Consider the following 15,716-nt stretch of genomic DNA (forward strand, 5'->3'; position numbering starts at 1 on the left):
CTATCTATCTATCTATCGTTTGTAGTTTAACACACAAAAGAAATGTTCTGACCTTACCACGGTAGAATATTCAATGTGTTTCGGTAGCACTTGGGAGAAAGTGAGTATAGTCCTATACATCTCATGGTTCATCGCTTTACTCCTGTCAACCTGCAGTCATATCCTGAATAAACGCCAGTCAGCCTGCTCCATTAGCCGCCGTACATGCCCATGCACAACACTGCTTCTAATGTGTCAAACATGGCAGGCAAGGCACACTTGACTTTCTTCATCCCGATTGACCTTGATTTCATCCATCCAAATAACTTCATTCCAGGGTATCCATCCATTTTCTGAGGCGCTTATCCTCACGAGGGTCACGTGAGTGCTGGAGCCTATCCCATCTATCATTGGGCATGAGGGGGTACACGCTGAACTGGTTGTCAGCCAATTGCAGGGCGGATAGAGATAAACAACAGTCACACTCACAATCACACCTAGGGGCAATTTAGAGTGTCCAATTAATGTTGCATGTTTTTGTGATGTAGGAGGAAACCCACGGAAGCACGGGAGGAACATGCAAAATCAATACAGGTGGGGCCGGGTTCGAACCTTGCATGTCCTCCCCGTGCCTGGGTAGGTTTCTAAATTGCCCCTAGGTGTGATCGTGAGTGCGGCTGTTGTCTGTTTGTACGTGCCCTGTGATTTGCTGGCATCCAGATCAGGATGTACCCTGCCGCCTGCCTGTTGACAGCTGGGATAGACTCCAGCACTCCCGCAACCCTTGTGAGGATAAGCGGCTAAGAAAATGGATGGATGGATTGATATACTGTATATATATTCAAATGTTTTTTTTTTGTCACGAGAATAAGATTCAAGAGGGCACCGAAAATATAGACTCAAAAAAAAAATATGGCAAAAACAAAATGGAAAACTGAGAACTAAAGCAGTATAAAACAGCATATGATGATTACATAGGAATTGGATTCTAACCTATATTACGTGGACTGGGAAGACAAGGCTAACACCTTGTGAGGGGCCGAACTAGTCTCAAAGATGACAGGATCAGACACGACAGGAGTGGTGGTGAACCAGGCAGTGCGACTAGTGTGTTGTGGGAGTAGCTGCATTGCCTAAAAACCTGGTAGAGACTTGTGAGCTCTATTTTCGAAGATAGCTCCAGCGTAAAAAACAGCTGATCTTGATTTTGGTGCAAGAGGCAAGACTCGCTGCGCATATTTGCCAATTTGGCAGACCGGTCTGTGACCAGACGTTTGTACTGACACAACAAGAGGGTATCATTTCTCATCTGCCCATCGCATAAGACCAATTGGTGGCTGAAAGTCATTTTAAATTTACACCTGCTTCGATAATCTCTAATACTTTGTGCAAGATAGGAAAAGCTGTTTGTGATTGATCAGATGTATTTCATCCATACAGTGAAGAAAATAAGAAGTGAAAACACCCTGCTATATTGTAAGTTCTTAGAAATCATGGAGGAGCCTGAAATTTTCATCGTAGGTGCATGTCCTCTGTGAGAGAGATAATCTAAAAAGAAAAATCTAGGAATCACAGTGTACAGTTTTTTTAACGATTTATTTGTGTGATACAGCGGCAAATAAGTATTTGAACACCTGTCTATCAGCTATAATTCTGACCCTCAAAGATCTGTTAGTCTGCCTTTAAAAGTCCACCTCCACTCCATGTAGTCTCCTGAATCAGATGCACCTGTGTGAGGTCGCTAGCTGCATAAAGACACCTGCCCACCCCGTACAATCAGTAAGACTCAAACTTGTAACATGGCCAAGACCAAAGAGCTGTCCAAATACACCAGAGACAAAATTGTACAAGTTCCCACGGCTGGAAAGGGCTACAGAGAAATTGCCAAGCAGCTTGGTGAAAAAAGGTCCACTGTTGGAGCAATCATTGGAAAATGGAAGAAGCTAAACATAACGGTCAATCTCAATCGGAGTGGAGCCTCATGCAAGATATCACCTCGTGGCGTCTCAATGATTAGAAAGGTGAGAAATCAGCCCAGGACTACACGACAGGCTTGGTCAATCATCTGAAAAGAGCTGGGACCATCGGTGACTGTTGGTAATACACGAAGACATTATGGTTTGAAATCATGCATGGCACGGAAGGTTCCCTGCTTAAACCAACACATGTCAAGGCCCGTGTTAAGTTTGCCAATGACCATTTGGATGATACAGAGGAGTCATGGGAGAATGTTTTGTGGTCAGATAAGACCAAAATGGAACTTTTTGGTCATAATTCCATTAACTGTGTTCGGAGGAAGACGAATGATGAGTTCCATCCCAAGAACACAATCCCTACTGTGAAAGATAAGTGTGGTAGCATCATATCTTTCAACATGACAATGACCTGAAGCACACAGCTCGGAAAACCAAGGACTGCCTCCGTAAGAAGCATATCAAGGTTCTGGCGTGGCCTAGCCAGTCTCCAGACGTGAACCCAATAGAAAATTTTTGGAGGGAGCTGAAACTCTGTGTTTCTCAGCGACAGCCCAGAAACCTGTCTGATCTAGAGAAGATCTGTGTGCAGGAGTGGGCCAAAATCCCTCCTGCAGTGTGTGCAAACCTGTGAACAAATACAAGAAACGTTTGACCTCAGTAATTCCAAACAAAAGTTACTGTACCAAATATGAACAGTTTACTCAGGTGTTCAAATACTTATTTGCAGCTGTATCACACAACTAAATCGTTAAAAAATGATACATTGTGATTTCTGGATTTTTCTTTTTAGATTATTTCTTTCACAGTGGACTTTCACCTACGATGAACATTTCTGACCCCTCCATGATTTCTCAGTGGGAGAACTTGCAATATAGCAGGGTGTTCAAATACTCATTTTTTTTCACTGTAAAAATGTGAGCACACGTGAAAAAGTTGAATAAAGATGCAGATGAACAATGACCGGGCATGTTGGATTATGGATTGTGACGAAGACCGCAAAAAAACATTGCAACTAACTTTTAACTGTCACCCGCCATACTCACAACTTCCGAAGATGGGCGAGAACATCAAGGGTTACATTATAATCATTTTTGTCGTTTTAAACTTACACACAGCCATGGACACAAATGATCATCGTACGTGTGTGAGAGTGGGAGGGTCTCCAAGTGCTCACTTCACGATGTGGATCTGCCATCTCCTCCCTAGCCAACTTTACATTACCCCTCTGTGGACGTCTGCTTGCAGTTCCTTATGTACATACTTTGCACGTTTTGACCTACCCGAGTCGAGCAAATCAGTTTCTTCTTCTGCCATGTAAAGAATGTCATGCCCCACTCATGTCTCATTTTTATGGGGAATGAGAGAAGACTTTTCGTCTGGACAGGATTGACGTTTACACGCCCACACCAGAACAGATGTCTCACCTTTAAAGTGCTTGCTTACAGCGGTGCACAAAATTACCAAAAGCGTGACAAACGAGCCTCCCTGCAAAGTTGCACCAGCTATGAAAATCGAGCACTGTGACTCGAATAAGAAGAGAGTCCAGGAACATAATCATCAGGGCTGTGTACATCTAGCAGTTTGCTTTTTTTTCAGGCAAAGTCTAATGTGGCATTCGTGTTCTCTGATGTTACCAGCTGTTTGCACCTTTACTCAACCCTTTTCATACAAGTCATCTCTTATTTACATAGATGTATTTTGTTTTTCATCTCACTTCAGTTTTTAGCCATAGTTTCGAGTAAGTATACAAACAGTAACAGTACACACGTTGTCAAGGAGACTTAATAAAGCCTCAACTCCGGAGCAAGGCCCAGTGAAGCATATTTAGGGCAGTATTGGGATGCCAGACTGATCTTTAGAAGAACATATGTGTTTGCTCGACTTGCTCATCTGTGACAGTCTGAGTGATTTTTCGCTCTGTCGAGAACATTTTAATCTCATGGCGGATTTGTGACACGAGTGCATGGCGTGCGCCCCCCCCCCCCACGTGTGCACTGGCGAGTAGAATGGGCGCTGCTGACCATCACGCAGGGTGGGGCACCTAGCCTCCCGCTTCCTTTGCTCCAACAGCACGCCCCCTCCCTCCCCCGTTCCCTCTCCTCCTCATCCCCCCTCCCGCCGCTTGGCGCTGTCCGGCACTGTGGGTTGTGAAAGCTGGATGTGATCACAGCCAACAGCCTGCAGCGCTGTGGAGCGTCTGCACAGCACCGTGCTGCACGAAGCACTCAGCATGCAAGAGCTTTAAGTTCAAGGTGTCTCCTGCAAATATGAGGGGGAATCTTTTTTTCTTTTCTTGATTTTCTGTGAACCTCTTGAGCCTCTTTTTTTTTGTTTTTACATAAGTTGCCACCAAAATGATTTGGGCCGTTTCCACGCTCCTGTGGTGCCTTTGGACGCCTGCAGCTGGACGCGAAAAACCGGAGGAGCGACCGCCTTTCTTCCACGGCCATGTTTTTGAGAACTCCCCCGCGGCTTCAAAAGTGAACGGACTGAGTATCCCTGTGAGGCGCATCAACGCGCAAAAATGGTGCCCAGTGCCGGGAATGCACCTCAAAGTGTACGGAAACGGCAGCCAAGATTTCCGCGCTTTCGCCCACCACAGGCGGGGGAATATATTGCTGAAAACCTCCAGGGTCTTGGACCGGGAACTCCGCTCGGAATACCTGCTGAGAGTCGCGCTCTGCTGCCACACCTGCGCGCCAGATTCTGCGCTCGTGGATGTCGCCTTGGTGAAAGTCAACGTTTTGGACACAAACGACCACGAGCCGACTTTTTATCCTCCTGGAGTGGCGCATCTAACTTTAGACGACACCACGGCCATCCGGAGTGTTGTTTACAGGCTGAGTGCTGTGGATGCCGACAGTGGCAAGAACGCAGACTTGACATACACTTCATCTCCCCAAAATGGCACTTTCTACGTCGTCCCCAAGACGGGCGAGCTTTTGCTGCTCGACTCCATTCTCGGCCTGCAGTCTGCAGTCGAAGTCTCTGTTTTCGCCACAGATCACGGATGGCCGCCGCTGAGCAGCAAAGGCGCGGTGGTCACCTTCTCCCCGCGCAGGTGGTTGGAGAAAACGCCTCGAGAGAGGGCCAGGCGCGCACCGAGGGCGTCGCTTTACCCGGGGGCCTTAGTCTCCCTCAACGTGTCTGAAGACGCCAGCATCGGCTCGGTCATTACAAGCCTGAGTCCCGACAGGTTCCAGGCAGCCAGCTTTGAGCTCGTCTACCCGGATTCACACAGCTCCCCTGTGTCCGTGGGTCATGACAGTGGAGATATCACCATCACCAGGAGGCTGGACAGGGAGTCCCAAGCTTTCCTGGACCTCACTGTTAAGATCCAGGACAAACGGGGTATGTAACTGTTGGACTTTTACTAATGCCCACAAGATAAATCATAAACCTCTTCTTTTATGAGAGAATTATTTGCCTTGTGCCACTGACAGCTGAGTTCCGCTTCGTGTGCACTGTATATGGTCTTGTCCCTAGAAATACTTGGCATGTTCACCATATCCACACCAATGCCAATGCACTAGGGCCTCATTCCACAGGTGTGCCTTCAAGTACATCCTCATTGGCTCATCTATTAACAGACACAAGTGCCGTATTAAAAATGTTTGCCCTTTATAAAAATAATCATGCCCGATTTTAACTGACACTATAGGGGGTCTATTCATGTATTGTTGCTAAATGTAATATATTAATATTGCACTCACAGTTGGCTCAGAATTCCAATCTTTTCCTGTGTAGTGTTGGCATGTTCTTGAAGTGCTTGCGTACTATCTCCCAGATTACACAATCATGCACGTGATGTTCATCAAGGACTCCCAATTGTCAATAATAGTAAATGCGAGTGTAAATTCTTGTTTGTCATATGGTCCCTGTCATTGGCTGGTGACCAGGAGAAAGACCACCTCCCCCCCAAAGTCAGCTACAAGTAGAAAAGGGCAGGGTCAAATGGACATTTATAATTGTGGCAGTAGTTAAAGGGAGAGCTACTTCTTTGGTACTGATTACTCCAAAAGGCCCAGTTTGATACAAACTTCCAAAATAACACATTCAGCAAACAACTTTTCATTAAATGTTATTATTTCCAAGGAGTTAATGATAAACATCGATGTGAAGACTGTTACCCTGATAATGATGTTTCAAAATAATTATTTAACAAGGCTGTAAACAAATATTCATATGCTACAGTTTATTTCTATACATTAATGTCCTGTAAATGGTATTTCGGGGCTACCCTGTGCCCACGGGCGCCATGTTGGTCACCGCTGCTGTTGCATTACAGGAGATGGTATAAATGCACAAAATATGTCTTATCAGGATGAATGTATTTATGAAAGTGAAAATATGTGAGTTGTCACACATGCATGCGTCACATACAAGCACATACACGCACGCACATACACACAGAGTAACACACGTTTACTGTATTTCTTGATTAAGATATTAACTATACTGTAGATATATTCACTTGGATTCCTGAGTAGAAATTTACAAGAAGATATTTAGTGGTTAAAAATTGTGTGTGATTGATTCCTTACTTCTCAAAGAAGCCCAGAAACTCAGATTACATATGCAGTACGCATCAAAAAGTGAATTAAATTAAAGTCCTTATTCCTTTTCAAAGTAGTTAAACAGAGCTTACCGCAATCAAAGAGTCATTAAAAGCCTTCCTGATGCTCTTGTGGTTACAAGGACGGGTGGCCTAATAAATTAGCTCTTTTTCTAATCAATAGCTACACTGAGAACATTTTCTAAGGTGCATTGTGAGTGACTGATGACCAGTCCAGTGTTGCCACTCCTCAACCAAAGTCACCTGGGGTCGGCCCCAACTCACCCATGACATTAATGTGGAAAAGAATGTGGGAGGATGGTCGATTTAACTACACGAGTGATGCAGTGGAGTTCTACGACACAGAGTGCAACACTGGAAACCACAATAATTACGACTGTCAAATGAATACCTCTCTTGTACGGAGCCATGAAAAAAGGTTTGGGCCCACTTCGCAAATTGTTTTTCACAGTTTCCCCACTTTAATGTTGAAGATCATCAAACCAAGTATACATATCTGACAAACATTAAACATAACATTGAGTTTTTATACAGTGTATGTATTCATTAAGTAAAAATACAAAAATCAAAGCCAGCTGGCCCTGTGTGGAAGGGCCCCTTAGCCTAAAAACTGTTAGGGCTACCGTCAGCAGCAAAAACTGAAATCAAGCATTTTCCCCAAGTAGCAATCATTCCCATCTAAGTGGAGATAGTCAGCACACTATTACTTGCAGCTTTGTTTTAATTCTGCAAAAAATGAGACTTTTGAAGCACGAATGGCTGTTTTGCCAGAGCACTTAGATCAGATTTGAGTCCAGACTCTTACTAGGCCACTCCAAAATCTTAATTTCATTTTTTTTTATGTCATTCACTTGCCGTGGGTTTTACCCAGATAGTCTGATTTCCTTTCACATTCTAAAAACACATTATTAGTTATTTGACGACATTAAATTGCCCATTGGTCTGCATGTGAGTGTGAATGATGGTTTGTCTGTCTGTGGCCTGCGATGGGCTGACGACCAGTTCAGGGTGTAACTCTTTTTTTTTTTTTTTTTTTTTTTTTGCTGGCCAGTCTTGTGAAAGTTAACACCTGGCCCATGTTTTCTCAATGCAAGGAAACTGGCTATCACTGTAGTTTGCTGGAGCCCTTAAGCCTTTTAAAAGATTTTATAACCCTTTTCAGAATGGTAATGTCAAATCTACTTTATCTCACCTGTTCTTTTGAATTTCTTGGATCGTGGCATTCTGTTTCATCTTTTTGAAATCTTTTGGCTGACTTCTTTTAATTTAATAATTTAATAATAAAAAAAAAATTACCATCACTGAATACATTTGTTCACTTATAAAGAAATGTACAGTCACAAATTATATGATTGTTTATTATGGTAATAGAATTTGCATTTTTAATTTAATTATATTATAGAGATTACCATTTGGAAAAGAAATGTGAATCTAAAAAGTACACAATGTAAAAATAACAGTTTTCTTGTGTATTAAGTTCTGTAATTTCAAATTTATAATGCAGTATACTCCTCGGTGTAATATGCACTCCCAATATTGATCCCAAAAAAACAAGAAAACCCTTTGTGTCTTCCAGTATGGTGCAATTACTAGTTACCTTCTCACCCAGAGATTTTTTTTTTTGCGGTGGTGGGTTGCGTGGGTCTCTTCAGTCTTGCCTTTGGCAGCACAGAGATCGCAAAGTCAGAAAAAAAGTCTTAGAACGCGTGCGCTTTCAACACATGACAAGTTTGGATCAGGCGTATTGGTAAATTAGCACATTTATGTACAGCCGTGTTTCACATGGGTACCACGCAATCTGTGGGAGTCAGAATTATGGATCAAATATTCTACAAAATAATTGACGACATTCATATTTCTTTAACTGAATTTTTTGACTGATGTTCTATCTCTTCCCCAAATCAATTAACAACCAGAACAATTGGGCAGTGTTAATTCCTTACTAAGGGAGAAAAAAAAAATCAAACATTTCAGCTGGGGAGCAAATTAATTCCCCCACTGTATGTACAATGCATCAATCACCATGATACCATGGCAACTTGCATTGTGTAGCCGCGGTAGTTTGTGCAATGGCGGAATTATTGCAAGAGGGTTTCATGTGGATCACGAGTCACTGCACAATTAAGTTTACGATCCCGCAGCATTAGCTTCGTTCTGTGTGAAAAAGATCATATCGTTAAAAAGAATAAATAAATAAAAAAGAAATGAAGATATTTCAATGAAGTCACACACTCATTGGTTCCTCGGTCTTCAAGGTCCTTGTTTTTTTGGGATGTTGAGGAGTCTTTGGTAGACTGGGTGAGTGCACTATGTCCTTGATTGACATAGTTGGTGACTGTGAAGTAGTTTTGGGAGCTAATCCTTGCAGAGTGGCAAACCACTGTGGCCCTCCTGCTATCATCTACTGGCATTACCCCTCTAATCCTCCACTTGTTCACTCTCTAGGCTGAGGGATTTGAAATAGCACTGCCACAGTCTGACAGCCCCTTAAATTGACGGTGGAAAGGTGGAGCGCACGTGTTTGCATGTTGTAGCAGGTGAAGTGCGGAATTATGGAGAAAAAGTACACAAAATGAACGGCTTTGTAAATTGTGCCGCGCCTTGCGAGAAACATTGTACACTTTTGTCATCCCAGTTGCCTTCTGCCGTTTAATTGTACAGTGTGCGTTGGATTACAGTTGTACATTTGATTGAGTCCCCTTTTGTTGCATCGCCGTATCTGGAGAGTTTTTTTGGGGGGGCGAGAAAAACTAGGTGGATTTCTGACAATATCTTGTCACAGATGCATAGGCGAAATAAGCCGCTTTACCCTGAGAGACACTCAAATACCTTCCTCCATTTGATCTCTCCCACCTTGGTAACTCTGCCTTCCTGATCAAAGGCCTGGCATGTCCTTTATGCGTACTACAGCTTTCCACACAGAATCCTGATGCTTGTCTGCAAGGACCGGTCTTTTCTTCTCCTCGTCTCCTCCCAAATCCTTGCACACAGATGTCTGATTGAAGCAGCCTTCCAAACCTCATTTGTATTTTGGCTTTAGATATGTTTGTCGTTGTTGTGATACTATTGCTGCTGAAATGTATTTGACATTTTTTTAATTTGTTCGAAGACACAGGTGAATCTTTACATCAAGAAAAATTGAATTGGATACCTTATAAAAAAAAAATAGCACATGCCGACGGCATAGTCAAGAAATTTGGGTGTCTAGTCTTAAATGTGACCCTGGTGTTTAACAGGTCTTATCCATTCATTATGTCATGTTCGTTAATAAACAACACGCTACTCCACAACGTATTCTTTGTCACCATCAAGCAAATCAATCCATTTTAAAAGAAAAAAGTACACTCAGGTTAATATTTATTTCTTTATTATTCTGGAGCTGCCGTGCCTCCCCAGAAGTCCTCCGGCACAGCTCACAGACTGAAGACCACTGATGTAGCACTTAGAGCTTATCATTGAAAGCCATGTTTTCAAGCATCTAAAAAATCTTTGCCCTTTAGGGGGTACCACCCTGGTAACAAATCCAAATTTATAATCACGTCTTTTTATGTGAGGCAAAGTAAGTATACACAGTGGAGAAATATATTTTATCTATGCATGTACCTCTGGATGACTCATGAATGCGGTTTCTTTTGGTCAACTGACCGAAGAAGTCTGTTTTAACAAGATCCCATGTGTTGCATCGTCGACTGAACTCGGCCTAGTTCAGAACGGTCGGTGCGGCTTCAAGTCACATGCTGAATGGCAAACAGAGAGCTTCACCATCATTTTGAAGAATATTCAAGTCAAGTAACACTTGCTGCATGCTGACCTTAATATGTAAGGAGCCAAGGCTCAGAAAGGAGAAAATTATTGTTTATTTTAACATTCAGTCCACATATTCTCCATGTAGCAATTCTGTCACATTAACGCGCGCTACTTCTGTTGATGACATTGCAGAACCAGACCCTTTTCCTCCTTGACATTAACATTTTTATTATCCATAGCCCTGCTATTACTGTATTAGTGTTATTTCAGTAATGCTTTCCAAAAGGCATGAATACATCTACATTGTTGTTTGTCGGCGCCACTGCAAAATGGACATTGTTAAGCCTGCTGCTTGTTTAAGTGGTCCAAGGAAATTCATGCATGGCAGCTTTTTAGGGGCGACTACAATTTTGATAATCCAGGTGATTGCTCCTAAAGTCGGCATTAAATGGGGATTTCTGTCGCTTGTGTGTTTTTAAAGGCAAAGTGTACTGCCACAGTACAGATAATCATGAATCATCAATGACTGTACAGTAAATTTTCCGTTCCTCCCTATGGCTCAACTACAACATCATTAATCAACACACTCTTTATTCTGTTGATGTATCAAACAAAATGGGTAAAAGAATAAAGGGATATTTAGCAAGTTATTAAAATGAAGTAGAATCTTCAGCACGTATTTTAATCAGATTTTGACTCTTCCATCCACCATCCTCCACAAAGGCAGTGTTTTTCGACAATGTGAAAATTATATATTTGCCACTGCTACTGATGTTATTTATCACTGAACTCTACCCATGATGTTTTTTTGTCATTATATCTCAGTAATTGTTGGTAAAAATGATTAAACTAGCCTGCATACTAATTTTGAAGGCAATATACCTGAAATAATTGTCACATATTATTTATAGCACCATAGCTTGAGTCAATATACCACTTACTTTTTACATTTCTTGATTTTTAACATACATTTGCATTTCTACAGTTGCAATTTATTGATTATGTTTGCTGACTGCATGGCTGACATACCAAGAAGGGATTAGGAATTAGTAATAAAAAACACTTAACTGTATGCACTGACACTGGCCACTTCATTAATTAGAGTTGCATAATATGAAATCAATTATAATTGCTTGGTAACCAATATTGTTCATGTAAAAAATAAAATAAAATACAATGCAGTGCAGTTCTACACCACGACATACCACAAGCATGATAATTAGTGTTATCTTAAATTGATACCACACTTATAATTCATATTAAAACTGTATATCTGTGCTCCCTCTTTTCTCCATGACGATGGTTCCCGGTAACTTGGTGGACATGTTTGCCACCTCAACGGCAACATCACTAAAGCAGATCGTTTTCTACCACAGCTTCTTCAATGTGAGAAAAACAGGTAACAGCAACAGAAGTAGGCCATGACTCATGACTCACAACACGCAGTTTTAGTGCGGTTTGGAGGCGAGTGAGCGAGAGACCTCCTGCACAGTTCTTCCACTGAAGGATTGGACAGACCCACTGTGGATGTCAGTTCAGATTTGCGTTGGTGGGGAATCTTTCCTTTGCTCGTTCCATCCAAGAATTCTTCTCTATTCACCTGAGAGAGAATATGCTATGGTATGTGATGGTTTAGAATCAGTATTGAACCAATGGTGCAAGCATCTTTGAAGCAGAATAGGGGAAAGAACCTTCAAAGTATCTCTCTCTTTCTCACTCTCTTTCTCTCGCTCTATTTTGGCAGGGACTAGGCCTCTTTAGTAAAGGTTTGTCTTTTGCTCTCTCTATCTTTTTGCTGATTGACAGCATCATGCCTCATGCTTTCTTTAATCCACTTTTTCACCCCCCTCACCCCTCCTTTGCATTTTACCTCTGTGGTGTGAAAAGAAAAGCGAAAACGTCATTGTGAGCATGGTTGCTTGTGTTAGTACTTTGCTTAATGTACATATTTTTTACAATCACACATACATTCGTGTGCAAAAACATGTAACCATTGTTGTGATCCATGACTTTATTGTGTATTATATACTATAATTTTTTTGTCTAAAACAATAATTTTCATTCATCGTAAAGGGAGCTTCCTTACTGGTGAGCATTAGAATGTTCTGAAATTATCTTTGTATTTGCAACATACATCAGACGTTCCTACTATGTCTGCTTCAAGTTAGTTAGTTTATATTGAGAAAAGAATATAGAGTTGATTGTTGATATTGAGAGCGAGAGTGAGAGTGAGAGAGTGATAGAGAGAGACAGAGAGAGAGAGAGAGAGAGAGAGAACTAGAGAAAGAGAGCATGTTCCCTGTATTTTCCCAGATATTTATAACCAAATATTGTGATGATGGTTTAGTTAGTGAAACTTTGCATTTCTGATCGAATTCTTTATTTATCTTATCCAGTACAGTTGTGTTAGATTCATTGGATATTGTAAAATACGTACAATCAAAAACTTGAATGTAACACTCAGTGACGTGTCGCGTGAGGCATCCAGCCTCCAGAAAGCAAACCGAAAGTTTTCCGGTTTTTCCTGGAGTGAAGGTAATGGTAGCTAACAACGCGCCGAGTAGGCAAATGACCCATCAAGGAAGAAAAGCTAATGCCAGAGAACACACCGAGTGTCCAAAAGGACAAAAGTTAGTCGGTTAACACCATGACGAGCAGGCGACAATGCCTTCCATCCTGAGTACCATTACATTCCAGCGCTGTGTTCCACCTTGAAATGTGGAGCAACGGTTAGAAACCCATCTATTAGCTGTTGCATGCCAATTTAAAGCCCACTTGATTGTGAGATGTTCTCTTCGAAAAGAGCCGTGGCCCGGGCGCGCTAGCTCATCGCGGCGCTGGGCAGCTGTGGCTCATCGCGGCCGCATCTAAATATGGCTCGAAACAATCGTGTAATATTGCCCTGGTCACTGAACTCGATTGTGAGAGGTTCTTCTCTGAAAAGACCTTCCGTCTCAGAAGGGGCGTTGGAAAAATCTGAAAATCTCTTGTTCCTCTCCCATAGCAGGTGCCAGTACATGTTTTCAATGGTGAGCGTCCCAGTGTGACATCTGCAGGTGGCGTTGCAGGCAATATGGGTGCTACTGGGATGTCAAGTGAGACTTCCGCAACTTTCCGCAGGGATGACACCCTCTCCGCTATTTTTTTTTTGTATAGACATTGAAGTGAATAATGTTATATGTATTTTTCATTACAATATCTATTTTAGGAAGTTTATAGGGATATCAGTTGGACTTTAAACAAGTTCGTTTAAATGTGTTAAAGGAAGGAATCTTTTATTTATCAGTTACGTATGTAGAGTGACATAGAGACAAAGGGATCAAAAATGTCCCGATGAATGTAATGTTTTACAGAGTGCAATCTCTATATTTTTTCCGAGTTAACTAAAGACCACTATTAGTACATTTCTCTGACATGAAATGCCTTTAGAGAAGGAGATGCTAAGCATGCTTCTTAATATCTCTAGTTGAGCTCAATATGTGTACAGGTGTTTTCCCACCTTGTTCCTATATGGTGTTTTGTCATGGTACGGCCAGTCCAGGCCTGTCTGTGTGGTTCCCTGCACAGCTGCTCTGATTAGGAGGCGCACACCTGCTCCTGATCGGCAGTGATTACCCCGGTGTATATATAGAACCCAGTCGACGGTCTGGCTTGGCCATATCGTCGCAATTCATGCCCCGATCCTGCACTCCCGTACTCTTGATCGTCAACCCTAGTGTACCGACCTCCGCCTGTCCTCCGACTGACCCCATAAGCCTGACGTCTTTGATACTCCTGCCTTCTCTGATCGATCTTCCGTGTACCGACCCCTGCCTGCCCGCAGACCTGCTCTCTACGCCCGATGTCCTGATTACCGCTGCTCCACCTCTGTCTGCCTGATCCCCGACTTTGAACGAATAAACACTTTTCCCGAACTACCTTTGCGTCTCCGGAGTCCTGCATTTGGGTCCTCTCTCCGTACCGATGGGTTGTGACATGTTTAGTAAATGATTAATGGAAGTATTGAAACACTGTCAACCTGAGCAGTAAAATATACAGAAGAGTTGTACTGTACTTTTTTGGGGGGGCATGAAAAGAAGCGAAGATTTGTCGCATAGTTAATGCAAGAGTGCACATTCTGACTTGATTTCCATGATGCATCTGAAAATAAGTGGTGTTGAACAAATATTATTGACCTTGCCAATAGGTCAGGTTTTTGGTTGAGGACAAGCACTGAGGATTCTGGCTAACCAAGTTGACAAACATGACGAGCTAAACACCGAACCATCAGCACCAAGAGGATTTACATTTATACACACAGACACACAGCATACATTTACACAGCACATTCACTCAATTTCTTATGTTTCATTAAAGGTGCCTCACGGAAAATTACTTTTTTAGTGTGCACAATTTATTTATTTTTCTCTTTCTCAAAAAGGTAAATTTTGTCAACTCAAATATTTCCTGGTCCTGTAAATCAATTCTACCTTACAAGAACTTGTCAAAATTATATAAGTGTCTACTCAACTCTCATTATTGTTGCTCAGCTCTGTGGCTCCTCATGGACCTCGAGTCTTTTGGTCCTGGTCCGAACCTGGTTGTTTAATACCTACTCTCTTTTACAAATTCTAAAAGCTTACACAATGTATCTTACATGTAACAAAAAAAATGTCATTAAAAAGAAAAACAGCCGACTGAGGTAAGAGAAATTGTTTTGATGTCGTCTCTGCGCTTTTTTTTTAATAGATGATGTATAAAAAAACTGTTCTGCAAAGTACCACAAAACAGATGTTTAATACCATAACTGCCACACAAATAATACCAATACAAAAAGGATAGTTTTTTTTCTTTTATAATTGAACTTTTACGATTGCCGTTGAAGGCTTAGAATGATGGAGACTGTAATATGAAAAGAGGAGATCAAAAGAAATGAGGCTGGGCACCATTGACAAGTGGGGGCCTCTGGTTCTTCCGTAGGTGGGGGGCAGTGGCGGCTGTCCTCCTCCTGGGATCTGGTAGTCGGCGCCTTAATGGGCCACACTGGATCTTTGCATGGGTGGCGTCTTTCCCGGGTCTTTTCATTGTCATTGTGACGGCACAACAACTTCTAGCACGAGATGACTAACGTGCATGTTTGATAGTGTTAATTCACTAATACTGTGTATCTCTGGGTGGCACGGTGGCCTCACGGTTCTGAGGTCCAGAGTTCAATCCCAGCACCGCCTGTGTGGAGTTTGCATGTTTTCTCCGTGCCCGCTTGGGTTTTCTCCAGGCACTCTGGTTTCCTCCCACATCCCAAAAATATGCACTAATTGGACACTCCAAATTGCCCCTAGGTGTGATTTCGACTGTTCTCGTTCTCCATGTGTTGTGCAATAGGCTGCCAACCAGTTCAGGGTGTACCCTGCCTCCTGCCCGTTGACAGCTGGGATAGGCTCCAGCACTTCCACAACCCT

The 15,716-nt window shown here is 42.3% G+C and overlaps 1 protein-coding gene across 1 annotated transcript in view; it reads left to right on the forward strand.

Moving 5' to 3' along the window:
• Positions 1 to 4,108: 4,108 nt before the first annotated feature.
• Positions 4,109 to 15,716, forward strand: part of LOC133502037 (neural-cadherin-like) — a 147,171-nt gene continuing 135,563 nt past the window's right edge. Inside the window, exon 1 of the mRNA XM_061822361.1 lies at positions 4,109 to 5,306. Within this exon, the coding sequence (XP_061678345.1) occupies positions 4,310 to 5,306 (997 nt within the window). The 5' untranslated portion in view covers positions 4,109 to 4,309. The remainder of the gene's footprint in view (positions 5,307 to 15,716) is intronic.

This window comes from Syngnathoides biaculeatus, chromosome 6 (genome assembly GCF_019802595.1).
Source record: "Syngnathoides biaculeatus isolate LvHL_M chromosome 6, ASM1980259v1, whole genome shotgun sequence".
Lineage (NCBI taxonomy): Eukaryota > Metazoa > Chordata > Actinopteri > Syngnathiformes > Syngnathidae > Syngnathoides > Syngnathoides biaculeatus.